The sequence below is a fragment of the Etheostoma cragini genome, chromosome 23 (assembly GCF_013103735.1).
Source record: "Etheostoma cragini isolate CJK2018 chromosome 23, CSU_Ecrag_1.0, whole genome shotgun sequence".
In the NCBI taxonomy this organism is placed as follows: domain Eukaryota; kingdom Metazoa; phylum Chordata; class Actinopteri; order Perciformes; family Percidae; genus Etheostoma; species Etheostoma cragini.
In genome coordinates this window covers 13,857,128-13,878,878 of record NC_048429.1, presented here as the reverse complement: position 1 = coordinate 13,878,878, position 21,751 = coordinate 13,857,128, and the positions used below count along the sequence as shown (strand labels likewise).

Below are 21,751 nucleotides of genomic sequence, written 5' to 3'. Positions count from 1 at the left end.
ACAGACTCACAGTATAGCAATACAGCCTACTCTGTGTAAGCGATCTTTGAATGGCTGAGCACTCAGGTCATTGATTTTACATTCAGCTCCTCAAAGTTGTTAGTACCTCTTCCTGAAGAAAAGCAATCTTGGCAATGAGACTTTGGTTCTCTTTCTCCTAAAAAGAAGAAGAAGAAGAAGAAAAAAAAAAAATCAATCAATGGCAACTACGCAAACGCCTGCTCATTCCTACATTTTCTGTTCCATTATATTCTGACAACTTAACTTGAATGTTAGAAAGTTCATCTAAAACGATATTGTAAAATCTGTGAAAGACTACGTTGTTAATTAAATTAGCCATTTTATTAAATTAAATGTAATCTCGGATGTGGACTTGTTTAAAACTTGCATCTTTTTTTAAATTGTGCTAAACATTTTCTAAACTGAATGGTATGTTACGTTTATGAGGTTTACCTTCATACATCCTGTGCCTGGCAAGACTATGTTGAACTGTTCTTTTTTATGCTTTTTTCAGTAAAGTACACTACATCTGGAACTGTCTGAACATAGTGTTGGGGGTAAAACCCTCGTAACAAAGAAACGTTTATAGCACTTTTATAGATCCTCTTTGTACGGCCTGATTTTTGACTGACCACATGTTTGCTGTGTGCGGAGGCACGAGCTCGGCCTTCTTCTGTGCAGCTCAGAGTAGCTTTCATCTCCTCCACCTCCTCGTTCAGCATCTTTTCTTTCTGGGCCAGCTGCTGGTGACTGTGCAACAGAACAAACGAATAAAGTCAACATACCACAGCGTGCTGAAATAAATCTGTGCTGTACATTTGCATGAAAGTACGTCTTACACCCGGGCCTGATTGCGGAGGTCCTCATTCTCCTCTGCTAGCTTCTGGTTGCTGTCCTCCATGGCCTCCACCACCTGCTTCAGCTTCTTTACCTCATCCTGGAACTTTTGGTTGCTCATCTGGAGGTCGGCAACACAATACACCAACTCAGAGGTCTCACTGAGGAGAGAAACACATGAACGCACACACAAACTGAATCACAACAAATAATCAGTATTCTACTGAGGAAATAGTCCCTATGAAAACTTAACAGTGTGGCTGCATGGACCAATGCAACTTAGGTTAATACATTCAAATGAAAAAAAAAGGTATAGCATTGCTTTTTTACAATATGTACGTTCTCCTACAAATTCACACATCACTCACAATTCGGCTCTAGATGCCTCTCCTCCAAAGGCCTCCAAGCTTCCTGAGGTCATATTGAGCAACACGGACCTCTTGGCTAAAACACACACAGATCCAACACACACACAAACGTTAATTAAGCTTGAGGCATCATCCAAATCAGATGTGTGTACAGTGCAAGGAAATGAAAAGCAAACATACAAGTGATTAAAAATGCACACTCACCAGACAGGCTGTCTCGAAGTTTGACTGAGTCCTGTGTGGCGTCATCTGTCGGCTCTTCCCTGAGATACAACAGACCGAATCCAACATTAAAATGTACAAGATCAATTATTTTCAAAATGTTTTTCATAGGATGTAGCAGTCATGCACTAAGCTGTTTTTTTGTTGACCCTTGAAAAACATGTTTGAAGTGATTTGTTCAATCGTTTGCTGTGTTCCTTGCACATTGAGCACTGAAAGCAGAAACTTGTCTACTACCTTATGTACAAACTGGACATACTGCAAAGAGAGCTTGCTGGCTGCTGCACAGTCCTTACATATTCGACAGTTAAACTAATGTTTAGCCAGAAGTAAACATTCACATAAGCATGCCTTCACCCACAATTGACGCAGGGACCCTTTGCATTAGTCAGTTACAAGATGAATCACCAGAATTGGACCTCTATTGTTGCAGTTACAGTCCTTTAAAATTGGTGAGTCTTTTGATTTATTTACAACGCAGACATCAGGTCTTTTTCCGATTTTCTTTTATAATCAGAAAATAATGTCAACATAAGACCACTTGCATAAGAGATAGATGAAAATAGTATAATATCAAATATTTTGACTTTCAGTTTCAATCCACCATCTGAGTTATAGCACTCTAGACCAGAGATGTCAACTGCACATTTCATAAAGACCTGACAGAGTACATTATGACGCAGACCTGCCTCTGAGAAAAAAAAACACCTTGGTAAATGTAGATGCACACAGCTCAAACTATTGGGGGGGGAGCGACATTCTCACCAGTAATCTCCCATCTGATGCATAAGCCGCCTAGACAATATCTACTTTTATTTCTCAAACAGAATATATGAGTGGGACTTCTCAGAAAAGCTGAAAAGAAACCACAGTAATTGTAGGGAAGGCAGAAGCCGTCTTCGTCTTATTCAAGCCACGTTAAAGAGGTTGGAAACTCTGCAACTACAAATGTGTGGAAGGAAAGAGCCAACATGGAGCAAATTGCATACATAATTAGTCATAGTGCAGATCTGAGTCATCATCAGAAATTTGCCAACACAAAAAGACAAGAAAACGTGGGTCAAAAACTCGGGGCTGCACGATTTTGGAAAATTATTTAATTTGCCAAAATATTTCTATTGCGATTTATTTTTAAGGTCTTCATCTTCTGTATTATTCAACAAAGACAAGCAATACATACTTATACAGTAGGACCGACAAATATTACATAAATTAGAAAAAAATAGTTTTTAACTTCTTTTTTAGCACAATCAAAAACTCAAAGTTGCAAAAAAAAGGGGAAAAAAAAAGAAAAGAAAAAAAGCATCTCACCTTTAGATCCCCATTCACAAAATATGATACCAATTACTGCACAATTATCCATGGCTATAAACTCCACCTCTGAAACTGGGCCAGGACTCACACTTTTAAGTTACAGTTCTAAATAAAAAAAAAAGGTAATCTTTCAACTGTGACACTACAATTTAAAATAGGTACTCTCGCAAGACAGAACCCTGAACAGAAGATATTGTGCCAGCAATGAACTTATATTTTATCCAACAATGAATCCAATATTGACTAAGGACTGTCTTTTGACAGCCTAAAAGAGCTCTTCCAAACTGCAATTACAGAACACTGCTGGACATGGATTTACTATTCTGCTTACAGCCACTTCAGCTGGATAAGCTAAAACTCCCCCCCCCAAAAATCTGATTTTTAATTCAATAATTATATGCTTAAGATATCAAGCTCTTAAGTTATAATGTGTGCTTTTCAGTACCCGTTGTTGCGGCAGTCATCAATCCACTCCTTCATGACGGCGTGGTAAGTATCCAGGTCAATGGAGACGTCTTTTTGTTCTGGATCGAGCATGTTGCAAAGGTCCTCCAGTCCGCTGTCTTGTGAGCTGCGACTGGTCGTGTGCCGCAGGTAGTCCACAATGTGAGACACGTACACTTTACCTGGAAGATGACAGTGACACAAAGACACTGAAGAAAAACATTATTGTATCGTTGGATATGTTAGAACTGAATATATTATTCCCTTCTCCTAAATTGTTTTGGCTTTGTTCGGTTAGAGGTAAAGGCACCAAAAGCAGTAACCATAGAGACTGTAAGAATTAGCATTAACTTTGTTTTTATTGTAGTTGGTTTTACACATGTGTAAATACTGTATTGACTTCTTAAAAAGGTATTCAACCTTTACATGGTTATCACAACAGTAGCCGTAATATATGAAAAAAAGGGATATTGTTTTAAAATATATTTCTCTTTACATAGATATAGACCTAAATAGATAATAGATAATAGATAAAAAAGATAATAGACCTGAAGAGGATTGAGGTATATAGAAAGAACACAAAAAAAAAGATTCCTCCCCTGAACAGCAAACAAGTACAAACAAAGAAAATACCATGTCCTCTGTATTTCTTTAAATAACCATATACTATACCTCTGCTGCACAAGATCAGTCCAGAAAACCTGTGTGACTGTTGGGATCAGAGGGAATAACTTCTGCCTTCTACACGGAATAACACACTGGAAATACTATACTCAATGAAACAATGAGTATTAATTCATCTTTAGGCAGCAATATTCAGCCTGCTGGAAGACTGAAATGTGACCCAACCAACCATGAAGGACCCTGTGAGTACCTCTGCGCTGGGTGTCACAGGCGTGGAAGATGGTATCGAGCAGATTCTCCTCACAGATTAGGCTGATTTCCGCCATATTCTCCTTCCGGTTTTCAGAAGCCACTAAGGATCCTGAGAATTAATATGCAACACAAACACACCAAACACAGAGTGCATTGAGTTGCCTACAGTACTAAAGTAAGCACATGATACATTCTCACAAGATACAGCATCACAGTGTGATGGCTAGACACTCCATGCGTTACATACCATAAGGCAAGTTAGTTTGGAGCTACAACTAAGAAGTAGCCACTGGGCCGCCCATTAACAATTGTTCTTCCCACTCTCTGGGAAATGTGGGTTTTTCCATGCTGTATTGATGAAACATGTTTTAATTTAAGAGTATGGAACATTTAAGCAAAAAAAATCTGAAATACTGTAAGTTTTGAAATAGACACTGACACAAAAAGACTTAAAGGAAGTATTTCACCATTGGAAAGAGGGTATTTTCATTTAACTATGAAAACTATGTTTGTTTATTTTACATTGGTGCCACATTACCAGAGAAAAGAAGCTGTGATATTCCCTTATAATTAAAAGGGTAATAAACCTACAACTACCAGAATGCACTGTGCCACACCGGACCAATAAACGCTCCCGCTGGTGGGGGACATACATATTGACACAGAATGGCAGCTGGCTGGTAACATTCAATCTCATCTAACAGTGTAATCTGAGTTTGGTTTTAAGTTTTTTGAAACTGTCAGTTGTTCAAACAACAGGCCTGTGAGTAGAGAGACCTTGGCACAGCAAAATGTCCCTCCAAAGACAGGACCCAACGGCCCTTACCAATTCTGCATAAAAAAAAATAAATAAAAAAAAAAGGGAAACACGGATGCCTAGAGCTTTCCCCTGAAGTTCTGAAGCCCTTTGAAAATTATTTTTCTTCTTTTTAAAATTTGTGTGACTAAAATTTCAGCACCACATTTGCTCTTCTGGAGTTTTACATAGACTGGAATTTTCATGTTTTTAGCATTTGGCCCTAATTGTCCTTATTCTTTTATTTTATTCAAAAATAAATAGTAGCTGAATTTTCCTTCATTTCATTATTACTATTTAGCAGTTACTACCAGATTCCCTGTTTGGTAAATCCAACTTGGAGTAATAAAAATACTTTTCAACAGTATTTCAACAGTTTCAACAGTTTACTTCCAAGACAACCCCTCTAGACAACAACCTTGTACTGATGTACAGGAATCATGTCAAGCATTCTTTGCCAGTGCCATTATTACTGAAGCTTAGATTAAATAATCCATTTTGTAACGCAAATAAATATTAACCCAAGGTCCACTTATACGCTTTCAACCACATCTCACACTCCTTATCAGTGGATGGATTTTGCTCAGTGCTTCCAAAAACTGCCATCTGTTGATGAAGACCATGAGACGTGTCTAAAAGCGCTCCAGTTTCTAAGGTGAAGAATTCACTTTCATGCTGAATCTGTTTTGTGTTCACTGCAGATAACCCAGCTAAAACAAGCCGCACATCCAATCTGGCCAGAAGCTGCCACTTCCTACCTCCGTCTCCCATGGACAGCCTTTTCACAACCAGTGCTGGGTAGGGCAGCTCGCACTCTGTTGAGTTCCCCGTGTCGCCTGAGCAGAAGTTGAGGTTGTAGGAGAGGGTGCTTTGGTTTGGGGTGAAGGTACGACACAGAGGTGGGCTCCTGCTCGCCCTCTCAGGCTGTACCGACTGGGGTCCTCGTGTGAATGTAAAGTAAGGGGAGTCTTTGGACTGGCCTGTGGGAGTCGAACAATACCTCTGCCATGTCTTAACTTGTCTTAAATCACTCCCGTCAGCCCCTCTCCTCTCGCCCAGAGTGCTAGTGATGGTGTATGTGACGTTGGTTAGTGTGGCGGGGTTGCATGCTGGGGTGGAAGGGGTGGACATGGGGACAGAGGGACCCAGGCTGCTCCTCTGGGAAGCTGCAGAGATTGGCATACCCATCCCTCTCCCCTTCTCCTTACCCCCCTCGTCTCTGTGGAAGGTCCCTTTCTTCAGGATGTTTTCCAGGTTGTGCCTGAGGCCACTCTGTGGACTGTCGTAATTGCTGGAGGAGAGTTTGGGAATCTGGAACGGTGAATTGGGCTCTCGGTCACCACGCCACTGAATGGTTTGCAGCTTGCGGCAAATGCTGTCCACAGGATTGTGGCGACGATTGGGCTGGGGCGTGTAACAGTCCATGCTGCTGATGGCAGGGCTGAAGTGCTGGCTTCCTTGCTAGAGGAGAGGCTGACGACTGAAGAGAGAGAGAGAAGCAGAACATATTTAGTTTAACTGCATGTTAAGTTAGTAAAATTGAGGCAAACTAAGACATATACAAGACTTGAGACTGCTCGTAGAGGACCTACACTGTGCAGCATAAACTATGACGTACTACTGGATATCTGGGACATTTAGTCTTTAGAACCGTTTTTTCTCTGGTGGAACTAACTGCAGGGTTAGAGGTGGAAGATGAGCAGGTAGAAATGCAGTGTGGAAACACACATATATGCCACGCATACAGAAATAATTGGGATTATTTAAGACCAATATGGAGTAGCACAATATAAAAAATGACAGCTATAAGATGATACCAACCACCCAATGCCAAACAGTTTTTAGTTCCAAGATTCTGTGGCAATCATAGACAGTCCTTAAGTATAACTTTAAAACAAGCAGGAGCCAAGAAAGGACTGAACAAAGGAAGAAGATGGGGAATAAAGAAAAGGAGAGATGGATGGGGAATGAAATTACAGCCTCCCTAAACCACACACATCTTAATAAAGAGTCCAAATAAATTATTGTTCATGCCAACCAGTCCACAACATCTTAGATTTCCAATCTTGTCTTCCTAATGTGAAAAGATTAAATATAATGTGTTTAAATTTAAAGCATGACATGTGGGTATCCTTAAAGTAGGTACATTTATAATTTTCTCTCATACAACTCGTGTTGAAATTAAAAGAAAACTGTCTATCCAATTAATTTGATAACGGTAAGTGTGAAGAACACGTTACTCTTTGACAATGAAATAAGCAAAACAAATGCGTGTGGCTTCGACAGCTAGGGTTTGAACAATATGTTTTAAAAGATTCGTCAGCGACTCAAGCCCAGATTTATCTCCATGCAAACACATGCACCTGACCAACAAGTAAAAAACGAACACCTTTATGTGTTTCTTTCTCAAAAAGGTTTTGGTTGTTACCTTTTTAAAGCTAGCAGGAGAAAATATCCACGACGAAATGTTTGGCTAACTGTCCAGAGGTATACAGGGAGCACGCGCACAGGTAGTTTGAAGCTCAGCGCTCGAGACAAAAAGAGTTAAAAAAAAAACTAAAGGGGTGTTCACGAATCTAAAAGTAACCCAGCACCCCCTCCCTGCGGCTTGAAGGGGACACAGCACCCACTACAACAAGCTACGGGACAACGTTACATGTATGGTGGGACAGTCTAGTTTTGAAAAAGTGCATAAATGAAAACGTTTTGTTCCTAAGCAGTCTGCCCCCCTTTTAAGTGTCTCAAATACAACTTTCTAATTTTACAGCTCAACTCACCGAGAAAGTTCCATATTGCATGGAAATAAAATAAACAACGACTTGAAAGAAAGCAAGGAATTTAGACACGCATGAGGGATGATGGCATTGTGCCATGTCACTACGTCAGGGCTGTTGCAAAATTAATTGGGTTCTTTTGCGTATTTGGTGTCATGACAACACAGTAATGGGAATGGTATCAACCTGAGGAAGCAGTAGCGGTTTAACGAGGAAGGTGAACAGACGTCTCCTACTCTGAAGGTAACGTATCCTACAATTTTGACTATTATTAGTACTGTAGCCTGCGTGTGCGCAAATGTCGGGGATATACCTGTATGTTGGTGACGGAGGTTGTGCTTTAATCTGGCAGCAAGACACACATTATTAATTGCCTTTATTAAAACGACAAAAAAAACACAGAATTACTAATTACAGTTACAGACTACTTGAAGTTCCTATGTTGACGATTAGCATACAGTGTCAGCTCTTAGCTTAATTGTAATGCCAAAGGCTATGTGGTCTGGGAAAGCCAATCATACAGCCATTCTATCACAAGGCTATTTCTCTTTACATTTTCTGTTTTTTCAAATTGTAACCAAAAATTATAGGAAAAGAGCCACAATGATATCATTAAAGGGCCCAATTAAAAACAAGATGGTGCATCTCAAGGGGGTTATACTCTAATGTTTTTTTTTGGAATTTAATAAATAAAAATTAGAATGTTTGACTTCCACATTGAGATGAAACTTGATGACTGTTACGCCTTAACGAATTACCAAAATGTACAATTTTCATAGAGTTCCAAATACCATTTAGGGTCTCTACAGCAGTTATGTAAATGTTTGAATAATAAAACGTTTGCAATATGTTGGGAGGAAATATGTAAACTCAATAAGGTACTAAATCCTAAGTTTATTGCTCAAACTGACCAAAACTGTCTACTGTATAGACACAGTCCAGTTCATCAGGTAAATCCCCCTTTTTCCCTATGCGATACCATGTATGCTTGTTTAGTAGTGAATACATATTTTGACTTTGTTTAAAAAATAAAAATAAAATAAGTGCACATTTGAAGTCTGGTTATACTAATAACATAATATTTTTTTTTTTCCAGGAAGCAGCTTCATTTCCACCATCTCAATGGCTGACAACATAAAACCAAGCTTTAAGGTACTGAAACAAGTTATTCAATTGTCTTATGGCTGTTTGGTTCATATGCTAGCTAGCTGTAGGTGTTAGTAAAGGCTGCTGTCTAAATGCATTATAACTAAAGAACACCAACCCTCAGTAGCTGCTCCAGCTGCAGCATCTTGGTGATTCCTTGGGTTCTTGACACTTAAGAATCCCCTCTGGTGCTCCACATAGAAGATGTTCCAGCACTGTTTCTTGTCCTCATGTTGCAATAAGCAGCACCGAAAGACGTTAAGAGCCTCAGTCATTAAGCGGTGTACTTACTGTGACAAAAAACACATGAAAAGCTAATCCAATGGATATTCCGGAGCATGGAAAAACTCTCCTCACTGTCAACCTCTAAGTGAAAGCATTTAATTTAGCTGATTTGATTGTCCCTATGTTTTTAGGGGAAGGACACGACCAGTGTCCACTCCTGTACCTGTCCTCTTCCTTGCTCAGCAGAAATCCACTTTCCCAGCTCACGTTAAGTAGCTAGAGCTTTGCTTGTTTTCTGACCCTGAATGCTTGAGCAGTAGACGGCAGGCTCAGGTACAGATTAGGATGGACATGTGCAAACAGACGGGGACACTCACACACACACACACACACACACACACACACACACACACACACACCCACACCCACACCCACACACACACACACACACACACACCACATGTGTGATGAGTGTTGACTTTGGTTTGGAGATGAATAGTTACAGAAAAGACACACTTTTAAAGGAACTTTAAATGAATGAAGATGTTACTATGTTTATGGGCATTTAATGTTACACTAAAAAGATAATCAGAGGCAATGAGAAAAAAATGAAGTACAGTAGAAAACAATGCAGCACTCTGATCATTTTCACACAGTGTTGCACAGTTGTTGCCCCTGACACTTTCCAGTAATCTGGGATTATTATGCAAGCTACCTTCTGCACCAGGAAGGAGAGGACAAAGAGTCAGTCTAATCCCAGACAACTAGAACAGACACGTAATTGAATGGCATACCAGGAAGACATGTCTCTTTACTGTAAAACAATGACTCAGTGTGGAATAACAGGAAAGAAAACCTCTTGTTCTATTCTATACACCGGTAATTTCCAACCAGTTTTTCTTGTAACATCATAAAGTTAGTGAGGAGGACATAATGAACACAAAGACTGGACTCAGGTCCAAGCCCTCTCAATTATGATGCTATTCTACTCTGTCTAATTTATGACCTTTGACCTCTTCATGGGGTATTTTAGAAAGATATACATATAACATGAGAACCGTGGCTAATGTTCCATGAGTTATTCCACCACACTGTCAACGTTACAGCAACCTCTGCTGGCCAATCACAGATTGGAGAAAAAACGTGGAATACCAGATTAACAAGCATTATGTTGAATGTATTTTGGACTCTAACTCCTTGAGTGAAAATTAAACTTGGCAGTCACAGTACATCAATTCCCATCAAGATGCACATTTTGATGTGATGTTTGTCATCCAATTGTGTGTTGCAATTAAGTTGGAAGAAGGAAGAAGTCTGATGATTAACAATTAATGCCTTATGCTTCCTTCTTTGTTTCCTTATGCTTTGCATAGCAGGCACACTGAAGTGCTAAAAATCATGTATGCCTGGGTTGGATTTATAACCGTCTGTGGAGATTGTGCCAAAGTAAACGTTTTATGTTACACCTTTTCGTTCAATGTCACTGTTTTCTCTGCTGTTCTGTTATGTGTGACCAGGCAGCTGACCTGGTTATTGAGCTGTCCTCGACTCCAAAGCCCAAACCGGAAGTGATTCCCTTTGGGACCGTCTTCACTGACCACATGCTGACCATAGAGTGGAATGCGAGTGAGGGCTGGCAGGCTCCGCACATCAAGCCCTTTGGGAACCTATCTCTCCACCCAGCCACTTCCTCACTACATTACGCCATACAGGTATGCCGACCAGGAAGCAGTCAGACTTCTAAAATAGATTTGACATGTGCTGTCTTGTTACATTACCAGGATGTCAGCAGACTGACCTAACCTGATTTGGCAATTGTGTTTCCAGGAATTTTACCAACCTGGCAACACATGATGGGTTTTTTTGCTAGCTAATTCCATTGTTGCGACACAGCTTTGACAAAATAAATAAATAATTTTCTATTCCTTCACCAGAATTGTATTCCAGACAGCATGGAGGGGGCTTTGAAACAGCATGTAGTACTGTTTTATTTTATGGGCATGTAACTGCCTGATCATTTCCTAATTTCCATATAAGTTTATGAAAAGTTGTTGATTTTTTTGAGAAATTTCATTGAAAGAACTTCTCTTCTTAAATACAAAAAAAAAAAAAAAAAAAAGATTGCGTAAGGTGGAATTAGAATAGTTTAGCGGTGATTGATCTCATGACCTCTGTATTTCTAAAACCTAGTCTATTCTATGGCCCCGATCTAAACCCTCTTCTCTTCTCAACAGCTGTACGAAGGGTTGAAGGTGTATCGTGGGGATGACAACCAACTGCGCTTCTTCAGACCCATGCTCAACTTGAAACGCATGTCCAACACTGCTAAGAGAGCGTGTTTACCTGTAAGATGGAGGAATGAAAGAAATGAATACCTTGAAACTTTCCACTTCTAAAAATGTCATCTAAGTGCCATAGCTACCCTCTGTTCTGTTCTTCACTTGTGTTTTCTGTTTTCCCACTCCACCTCCATTCTCCTTGTCTTTCTCTTTCTCCACCTCTCTCCTTCTTCTAGGCCTTTGATCAGTCCGAGTTTCTGGAGTGTATCAGGCGACTGGTAGAGACTGACCAGGACTGGGTTCCTCACTCAGACTCAGCCAGTCTCTACATCAGACCAACATTTATTGCCACTGAGGTAAGGAGGATAGTGATGTGCTTCAATAATATGTGGAGGCAGAATATGTATTCTTTTAAATGACATGACTTATAAAATACATTTCTATGTGTGTGTGTGTCCACGGCAGCCTGCTCTGGGTCTAAGGAAGCCTGGCAGTGCCTTGCTCTATGTGATCTTGTGTCAAGTGGGCTCATACTTCAAGAACAAGGCAGAGCCCCTGTCCATGTGGGCCGACCCAAAGTACACACGGGCCTGGAATGGAGGAACTGGAGATTGTAAGATGGGAGGGTAAGTAGCCACATACTGTATGCATGTTTTAGTTTTCTTTCTCTGATCACCAACCATGGTTGTGCAGGGAGCAGAAATATCAAGCTTTTGACACTTAATAAATATACAAAATGTTCTTTTGTTTGCTCAGTCTTGAATTCAAAGATGTAAAACTTTGTCAAACACAGACCATCAATAGGTGACTTTATAGGACAATAAGGACAGGGAATACAAGAATTTTCTCTCTTTCACTATACAGTCTTAAAGTTGCATGCAGCACTGTAACTGAAAACCACTTATATTTGCAATTGTTTGTCGCTTTGGATTTCGGCAGGAACTACGGATGTTCCTTGTTCCCCCAGTATGAAGCAGAGGAGCATGGGTGTCAGCAGGCGCTGTGGTTGTACGGAGAGGACCACCAGATCACCGAGGCAGGCACCATGAACCTCTTCTTGCACTGGATCAATGAGGATGGAGGTTAGTGGCACTGCCAGAACCCAACTTGACCGATCACATGTTTGAGCTGTAGGTGAAGGGGTCTAAAGGGGTTGTAACTTCCATAATGCCCCACAGATGCAAACGATGTTCCCACTCACGTGCGCTCTGGACACTTAATGTTTTACAGATTTGTCACTACAACATAATTGCTTACAGCAGCTTCAGTATTACAATTTTTTTTTATTCCAGCTTGCTAGTTTTTGTTGTTCTATTTATTAATAACAGTAAATGTTTTGTCCAGAGGAGGAACTCGCAACTCCCCCTTTGGATGGCATCATACTCCCAGGTGTGACCCGACTGAGTGTCCTGGAACTGACCAGGAAATGGGTGAGAAAAACTAAAACCATAAAGGTCAACATGATTTAAACAATATTCCAAATTATTCATCATATTTCCTTTGGTCCTTCCACTGCCTTCTGTGCTCACAGGGTGAGTTTAAGGTGACAGAGCGCTACCTGACCATGAGCCAGCTGTGCTCGGCTCTGAAGCAGCAGCGGGTCAAAGGGATGTTTGGCTCCGGGACTGCCTCCATGATCTGTCCCATCGGACACATTGTTTACCAGGGAGAGGTAAGAGAAGGCAGCAGACACCATGAAGAAACTGTCTGCATTTAATCCTGATTAATCCGATGCATTTTTATCGCCTTCTGAGCGACAATGAGCTCTCCTTGGGTTCTATCACTTGCATTGTCCTGATAGTAAGAAACAGCCCAGATAGTACAATTGGAAAAGGTTTTCCTCTAACAATTCATTATTTTCCATTTAATCTTTCAAACACAGCCATGGACACTGACTGAAATCAGCTACAGAGTGTACAATTCATAGTTTATCTGTGTATTATTACGCACACTTTAACCCTTCTGTTGTCCTCCTCGGGTCAAATTTGACCCATTTTGGGTTTTCTAACCAAATTGTCCAAATAAAATAACGTGGATGGTTCCATTCAATGCTCTTTGCAAAAAAAATGAAGGTTTTTTAATTGAATTTGGGTGTTTAATTCAATTGGATTTGAAAAAATATTGCAATAAGAACATTGAAACAAGTGACAAAGAAAATGTCGGGAAAATCTTAAAAACGTAGGGGGTTAAAAAGGTCAAAAAGCCCAGAAAAAGTGATAAAAAAAACTTCATCAGGAGCGAAAAACTTTTCCGAAGAGACGACCATGAAGTTAAAATTTAATATTTTGATCCAACAAAACGTTGCGCTGTTGACGATGAGACAACACAAGGGTTAAAATTAAATAATTCCACATTCACAAGTGCTTTTATTTGCTTTTTTATGGAGAGTAAAATTAGAAGATTGATTCCACTCTCCTAGAGAGCATATCTCTGCTAAATATTAGGCTACAGCCAGCAACCGGTTAGCATAGCTTAGCAAAAAGTCTTGGAAACTAGGAGAAACAGCTAGCCTAGCGCTATTCAAAGGTTAAACAAAAGAAACAGTAATGTGCCAGTCTATGTTTTGGAGCAGTCACATCCCGAAGTCTCTGCTGCATTCCTAGCCACCACGCAGTGATGAACAGACTTCAGGAAGTGCTAAGAAATGACTGAGCACAAAACCACTTGTAAAACTTGACATTTTTACACTTTGATCTTTTGTCAGATTAAACAAATGAGATGTAATGTAATTAGTGAGCTTTAGAGGCAGACTTACTAGGTAAAGGATGTTGGAGTTTGTGTCTAGAGTCTCCCTTTTTTCAGTTACACTGTAAAAAAGTTATGCTGTCTTTGATTACATTATGTGTGAATAGTTTTTAAACTTTTAGAATCTTGGTGCTTTGAAGACTCAGGCTCTGGGTCTCTGGACACCACATGGACAGTTTCATCTTTAGATGGCAGTCAGAACCACGCAGCTTCTTGTTATAATATCATAACATGTTAACTTAATATCTCTTTCTACTCGTGATTTATATTGTGACGAGTAAATTTAGAGATTCAATTATCTAAAAAAAAGAGTGTTTTTTCTGTGTTTTAGAAATTGCACATCCCCTGCCAGGATAAGAACTCACAGTTGACTCAACGGTTAACAAAGGAATTCACGGATATACAGGTTTGTGGATGAACACTCTCTCACACACACACACACACACACACACACACACACACACACGCTCCCCCACATATGTTTCCCATTGCTCAGTAACAGCTGGTGGAACATCTGTGTTCTTTACACTCCTGTCACCCTCAGGACGCTATTTTCCTGGAGTAATATGTTACTTTGAGTTAAGTATTAATTGATGTTGTTGTAGGAGAAAAATTGTGAAGAACAGCATCCTACAATATAAAAAGTGGAAGCACGAGGGGCTGCAGTTTTGTTACTAAATGACAATATAATTTGTCTAATATTTGCCTTGTTAGTGCTCACATGTTTACTAACCAACAGTGAAAGAGACAAATGAATAGAATTGTTAACTCACTAGTTTGAAAATAGTTGAAAAGCAAGACCTAACAAAAACAAATATTCTCTCCAAATATTAACTTATCTTGCAGCTCCATAATTGCATTACTGGACTGTTATCTGAGTGATTATTATGTAACTCAACGAGATAAAAGAATTAGGTTATTTTCTATAACAAACTCCCATTGGTCCTCATTCATTTAAACCCAATGCATGCATTTTCATGCCTGCAAGTACGTAATAAGTGAAATATAATATCTTATTAGATAATGAGTAATGACTGGATGATACTGTACAGGGCCTATAAACACGCCACCTCTACAGTCTATGCAGCGCTACATGTTGAAACAGATTCATAATGTTCTATGCTGAAGGCTTAATTTGTGTTAATGAGCGTGTTCTGTATGGCTGACTTTCGGTTATTGTGCTGTGTAATGAGACTAGTATTTGTATGGGTATGAGCTTGAATAAGATCCTTATTTGCTCACTTGTACTGGTAAAAGCCCCACATATGGTTGAGATCACTATCAGACTAAGAAGGTCTCGCTACAGCGTACACTTAAACATTCTGCTCTTTGCAGTCAAGGGTCACAACAAATAGCAACATAAACCAAAACCTATCCGGCCACACTCTCAGTAAAAACTGTTTGTTAATTTTCCATTAACTCCCCTGCACCAGAGCTTAAAAAAAACACAAAAATCTTTAGGGCAAGTGTTCTTTGTTATCTGACAGTCAAGAGGTGCATACCTAATAATCTTCCAGCTTCTGAAACCAGAGAGATATGAGAGATGTTAATGACTTGTTTAGCTTTTTAAGTCGTTTTAAAACCTGTATAGATGTGAAGCTGAACAACTGTGTAACATGGAATCCTCAAGCTAAACTGAGAGTACTGATTCAACAATACCACTCTCCAAATGAGTTGCTTTTTTTGCATTGTAGCTCCCTCTTGCCATTATCAGCTCAGTTGTGATATTACTGTAATGGGGTTACCTCCAGGTCACAAGATTAATGAAAGACTACAAATGCTACAGACACAGTAATGGTGTAATAACACTATTGCAGGTAGCTGTTACTGTTAGCTTTCACATTTACTGCACATTTACACAAGTACTATTCTTAAGTATGGTTTTGAGATACTTGTACTTTACGTGAGTGTTTCAATTCAATGCTTCTTTGTGCTGTGGCTCCACTACATTTCAGATGGAAACATGGTACTTTTTTTTTTTTTCTAAGATTTTCTTAGGCATTTTAGGTCTTTAATGACAGGACAGTTGAATAAATGAAAGGGGAAAGGGGCGGGGGGGTGACATGCAGCAAAATGCTGCGGGCCAGAGTCGAACCCGAGAGTCGAGACAGTCGAGACAGTCGAGACAGGAAACATTATAATTTTGACTAAACTATGTTTTGAGTAGGACTTTTTTAATTTAAAAAGCATATGGATAAGCTTATAAAATACGTTGGTAAAGATAGACGAGACTAACTACTTAAATATCTCTATGAGTTGTTACCAGTTCCACCGAAATAGACATGTTCCTAATAAAATGCTCAGATGATTTAATTTTAATAATATAAAAATAAAAATCTTAAAGAGGTTAAATTTACCAACATTTCACAAGAAAGCAAAGACAAGAAAAGAAAAGACAAACATGGAGCAGAAGTTTGTTCTTTCTTTCTGTCCTACTCCATCAGTATTTTAAAGACTGCTTCAAAATTCATCTTGCATACAAAAACTTAAAACCAGTTACAGCTCCAGCAGTAAAATGCTACCTTTGCACTGATGCATCAGTTTTACAATCTTGTAATGTCATTCATGATGGTACAGTAAATCAGACAACGGGGTACTTTTTTCTTTTCTGTTAGTGAGACTTGAAGTACATGTAACTGATAATACTTTGGTACTTTTAGTTGAATGGAACTTTTAATGCAGAACTTTTACTTTGACTGGATTTGCACTGGAGGCCCTGCAGGTTCACACGTCTACATGATATGAGAAAATATTGGCCTGTGGGTTCCATTTTTTAATCTCTCCTGATCTCATAAATGGCCTCTTGACACTTTGATCAGTTGATGTGGTTTATCTCTTCAACTAGGGACTTCTGTCCCCTTTTATTTGCTTTGTCTCTCTCCGTCTTGCCCTCTTTATTTTCTCAGGCGATTAGCATATCTGCTCCCTCCATCATCCAGGGCTTGTGTGCATGCAGGATGTGTGCTACAAATATGTTAACAAGATCTTTATATCCGATAACATCTTCCGTCATCTTTAGAGAGAGAGAGAGAGAGAGAGAGAGAGAGAGAGAGAGAGAGAGAGAAAGAGAGAAAGAGCAGAGGAGAGAGACAGTTGCAAGCCTAATAGTGGAGTGTGGACAAACTTCTGAATTCTCTCATTAAGCACGCTGTAATTGCACAAACCCAATTATTGCCTCAGCCTTTCGTGATCTTCAAAGCCAAGATCCTGCAAATGAAGCCTCGAACAAGTGAGAGAGGAGGAGGATGAGGAAGAAGATTTGGTTGTGGGGTGGGGGGGGGGGAGCAAAGCTTAATGAACAATAAAATCGACGAAACGCTAGAAAACGCTGCGCTCCTTTTCTCGGCGCTGTTAAGTCTGTTGACATTTCATTTGGAGGGAAGCAGTGCAGTGTTATCCCCCCCCACACACTCCTCCTGCCGCCCCTCTGCATGACAACATTGTGCAACAAACAAACGAGTGGTCTGAGGCAGCAGATGAAAGATGGGTTTACTAAGTCGCCCTGCTGTTCCTCTTTCAAGTTAATTAGAAATCACATTCTTTTGTTTCCCCTTCGCAGGCATTTATTTACTTTCTCACTTCGACCATTAGAACAAATTTGCAACATGAGACACAAATAATTGGATTTGTCTCTGCGCCTGTCACGGCTTGGGGAACATTTTGTTTTGATTTTTTTATTATAGTTCCTTTGCTCTGTTGTGTTGTGTTGTGTTTTGTTGGTGGCTGAGTTTGCAGATTTGCTCACGGATATTTGTTTTCATTTTTTGGGATTTGTGTTTTGCTCGCAATTTAGCAGCGGCGGGTGAAAGAAGTTTAGTGCTTAGTGACATAGCCCCCCCCCCCCCCCCCCCCCCCCCCCCCCCCCCCCCCCCCCCCCCCCCCCCCCCCTCGGGAATACTCTCCTGTGACCTTCTCATGATCTTTGTTCTCTTACAGTATGGACGCACGCCCAGCGACTGGACTATCCTTCTGTAGAAACGATGAAGACGCCTGGAACACACACACACACACATACACACATGTGCACAATGACCAGTGTGTGTACAATAAGGAAGTACTCTATGCAATAACCAAACACTACTATGTAACAAGAAAACAATGTATAACAATGTATTTGCAATATTTGTGATCCAACTTGTTTAATACTGTATGCAGGCTCTGCGTCTAGTGTGTCACACCGTTTTATCTTCTTTTAAGCCTAAATTAATGACAAACACACAAGTGTCCAGAATAATTAACAAAAGTAGGCTAATGTCTCACGCAATACTGCACAACAATTTACAGTAATCCAGCCACTGTGACTTATTCTGCTGCTTTCTAACCAAAGACAGAGCTTCGGCTGGCACTGAACATAAGCAAAGAGAACAAATATGTGAGATGTTAGAGTTACAGAGAATTTCACATCACTTGGTAAGAGTTGCAAAGCAGCTAGAAGAAGACTTGAACTAATTTACCTAATTAACAAATCTTCAAATGGGTATGGAATGAAAAAGACAATCATGCTCTCTTAAAGTTTTACAGTGAACCACAGTTCACGGTGGTACAAACTCTTTTGGGGGGGAGATTTTCCTTTTAATTGTCCATTTATTACATTGTTTCAGAGGCAGTTATAGTGTCAACAGAAACTTTTTTTTTTAACATTTCAAATCTACAGCCAGGGCTTTGCAGACATTACCATTTGGAAAGAACATCAAACATGTGCAGTAGTTGCTTTTCTAATTTTGTTGTTAGTCAGTAGTACTGGACAAATAGCATTTATCAGTCAGTCATAAAAAAAGAAAGAATCTGTAAAATGGTCCAAGGTTTGTTTGAATGTGGTCTCTAATTATAGGACAGAAGTGTCTCTTACTATGAATAAGTGTCTCTTATTATAAAAATAGACTATAGAACATTTGCACTCATTTGAAACTGACCTCCTGTATGAATATGTTACTGTTTCATGCTAATTATTATTTAATGTATTTTGCCCTGAATTTAAAATACTATATTAAAGATTGTCAATAAAATCAAAATGTTACCTGACATAGAGCATTTCCGGAACTTTCCCAGGGAACCAAGAACCTCTTGTTTTAGAACCAGACTTGCATTTGGACCAGAGGAAGCAGGCACTAAGTTTCATTCCTGCATTTATAGTTGAATTTGCAATGGAAGAATTTCCAAAGGTTCAGGAACTTGATGGGCAAGCCCGGCTCTGCAGAGACGCTTCCACAATCCTTAATGATGCTGAGGGGTGCAAGTGTTTATAGAGATCCTGGAACCGAACCAAAGCCATCAGCATAATGGAGTCATAACAGAAAGCCATCAAACCTAAGTGCCCTTGGCTGTTTGGCTCTGCACACACATGTGCACGCACAAGCACGCGCACACACAAACGTACGCACGCATGCACACACACACAGAGGCAGACATGCAGACAAGACCTCAGTTTGTGTCTGCCTCTGTGTGTGCTGTGTGTGTGTGTGTGTCTGTGTGTGTGTGTGTGATGGAGAGCAGGTTAAAGTGGTCAAACAAGGGAATGTCTAAATAGAGTCAGGTTTGACGTACTTTATTATTCATTCACTGTGTGTGTGTGTGTGTGTGTGTGTGTGTGTGTGTGTGTGTGTGTGTGTGTGTGTGTGTGTGTGCCCTGTTGCATTCTGGATGATTTTTGGCTCTTTGTGAAGACACCAGCTTGGCACCAGCTTCTTCCTTGTGTGGAGTGGCACAGCTGGTGTGCCACTCCCAGTGAGTGCACTGCACGCACCCACACACACGCACACGCACACGCACACACACACACACACACACACACACCAAAATGCCAAACACCATCTAGCCTGCCTACTGGTGAAATGACCACAGCACATGTCTCACTGTTTCATACTCTTTTTCTTTCTCTTCCTTTGTACTGTTTGCTTTTTCTTGCTATTTAAAGGTTTTGTTTAATGATTATTAGGTGTTAATTAAGCTCTTTGCGCCATTATTTGTTAACAGGGATGATTACAGGAAAATTACATCTAATGGAATCTAAATGACATCTAGACAGGCGAGGACACGTTGTGTGAACATTTAAGGACATGTTGGACATTAGCCTCACCGAAACCATTCCAGGAACACTGAACAGCAGAATATGACTTGCTATTTCATTGCTATGCACATTGGTTGACAAGTGTTAAGGGGACAAGTTGCTCATAAAGCACTGAGGCCAAATATGTAACTATGTAAAAATAAACTAAAAGTAACTTTGATGGTTTAAGATATGGAGATACTGGCATTTAGAGGTTACACTTTGAACTGTCTTTGGCACATTTGCCATAGTTGTAGTTTTGTTCTATTGGATTCAATTATTTGGTGTTGTTCACCCCAATACACATACATGGTTTTGGTTTACTACATTTAACTGTATAGGTGTACCTAGTAAACTGGTAACTCACAGTACATAGGGCAATAAAGAACCTTTTTACCACCATACACATTTATTACATCTGATTACAAGTAAATTGACACAATCGAGAGAAAAAAATAACTAAAATTATGTTTTCCATTAACCCTAATGGTCCTGGGCATTGTGTTATTGAATTTGCCATTATACAGGGATTTAAAGAATTTCTGATGTGCACCGTATGTTTCATGGTTGTTTTCTTTGTTCCATATCTTATACACATAGACATACATCTAAAAATGCAATCATTTATCTCAATTCAATTCAATTAGCTTAATTGGCACAATAGGTTAGTAGATATTGCCAATGTATCTCTCTCTCTCTCTCCGTTTCTCTCATCTCATAGCATTTTCCCTCCTTCTCTTTTATTGTCTCTCGCTCTCTCTCTCTCTGAGAGAGGAGGGACCTAGGCAGGCCGCTCCCATTCAGCATGAGGACGCCGATTATGTTTTAATTGTCACTTCTTGTTAAGGCGGCCTTGACATTCACGTGGGGACAGAGGGTAGGCGGTCGGCGTAATCAGAGGAAATGGAGAGAGAGAGAGAGTGAAAGAGAAAGAGAGAGAGAGAGATGGCACCCATTCAGCTGAGAGTGGTATTTGGCTCTGAGCAGTGTGCCTCCTTCCCTCTCTTCCCTCTCTCTCACCCCGCTGGGGCATGATCTGATTTGACAAGCGCAACGCTGTCATCTTGAGTTTGTCCAATTTGAAATTCTAATTAATGTACTCGGCGCCACTTTGTGTTTTTGTTGTTGTTGTTGTTGATGTTGTTGTTGGTGTGTTCTTCCTCTTCTTCTCCTTCCTTCTCTAGTTTGCTAGTTTGTCTTCTATTTGTCTTTTCTTTACCCTTTCTCCTTTCTCCCTCTCTCCTCCAGTGTTCTTCGGAGGCGGTGTGACTGCAGAGGCCACTCTGGGTGAGATTGTGGTCTCACACCATAACAGATGATATCAGTGGCTTTGATTCACCCAATTAAAATCAAACTGTATGTGTGGGATCTGCGAGTGTAGAACATTTTTACATAGTGTGTGTATTTGCTGTGTTTCTCTCAGAATGCCTAATGAGGAAGCAGAGAGAGGAGCAAAGGATGCTGGTGCTGAAGGGCAGAGGAGTGGTCAGTCTCTCTTTCCAGAATGTTCCATAATGTACTGTACACTACAGAGGAAAAATACACCATAATGGCCTTAAAGCACCTTGAATTTGTACTCAACAAGTCAACATGTCCAGCACAGCTAGAACCTCATAGCACAATAAACATCAAAGTATACATTTGGATGGTGTTAAAATCAAAGAGCTAAGAGGTTCTTT

General features: G+C 40.0%; 2 protein-coding genes across 5 annotated transcripts in view; one reads left to right on the top strand and one right to left on the bottom strand.

Annotated features, from left to right (window-relative positions):
• The window catches only part of lrmp (lymphoid-restricted membrane protein), a 34,404-nt gene extending 25,091 nt beyond the window's left edge, over positions 1–9,313 (bottom strand). For both annotated transcript variants that reach the window (XM_034863654.1, XM_034863655.1), the window contains exons 1-9: positions 8,896–9,313; positions 5,616–6,337; positions 4,060–4,170; positions 3,187–3,367; positions 1,410–1,468; positions 1,206–1,281; positions 840–998; positions 633–750; positions 107–157 (exon numbers count right to left, since the gene is read on the bottom strand). In XM_034863654.1, coding sequence (XP_034719545.1) covers positions 107–157; positions 633–750; positions 840–998; positions 1,206–1,281; positions 1,410–1,468; positions 3,187–3,367; positions 4,060–4,170; positions 5,616–6,282 — 1,422 coding nt within the window. In that variant the 5' untranslated portion in view covers positions 6,283–6,337; positions 8,896–9,313. The remainder of the gene's footprint in view (positions 1–106; positions 158–632; positions 751–839; positions 999–1,205; positions 1,282–1,409; positions 1,469–3,186; positions 3,368–4,059; positions 4,171–5,615; positions 6,338–8,895) is intronic.
• The window catches only part of bcat1 (branched chain amino-acid transaminase 1, cytosolic), a 15,930-nt gene continuing 2,906 nt past the window's right edge, over positions 8,728–21,751 (top strand). The window contains exons 1-11 of one of the 3 annotated variants that reach the window (XM_034863680.1): positions 8,728–8,783; positions 10,520–10,714; positions 11,237–11,347; positions 11,518–11,637; positions 11,747–11,907; positions 12,221–12,363; positions 12,626–12,711; positions 12,813–12,953; positions 14,358–14,432; positions 17,963–18,037; positions 19,796–19,820. In XM_034863680.1, coding sequence (XP_034719571.1) covers positions 8,754–8,783; positions 10,520–10,714; positions 11,237–11,347; positions 11,518–11,637; positions 11,747–11,907; positions 12,221–12,363; positions 12,626–12,711; positions 12,813–12,953; positions 14,358–14,432; positions 17,963–18,001 — 1,101 coding nt within the window. In that variant the 5' untranslated portion in view covers positions 8,728–8,753 and the 3' untranslated portion in view covers positions 18,002–18,037; positions 19,796–19,820. Of the gene's footprint in view, positions 8,784–10,519; positions 10,715–11,236; positions 11,348–11,517; positions 11,638–11,746; positions 11,908–12,220; positions 12,364–12,625; positions 12,712–12,812; positions 12,954–14,357; positions 14,433–17,962; positions 18,382–19,795; positions 19,821–21,751 lie in introns of those variants that run through there. The other 2 variants (XM_034863679.1, XM_034863678.1) reach the window with 2 other exon arrangements.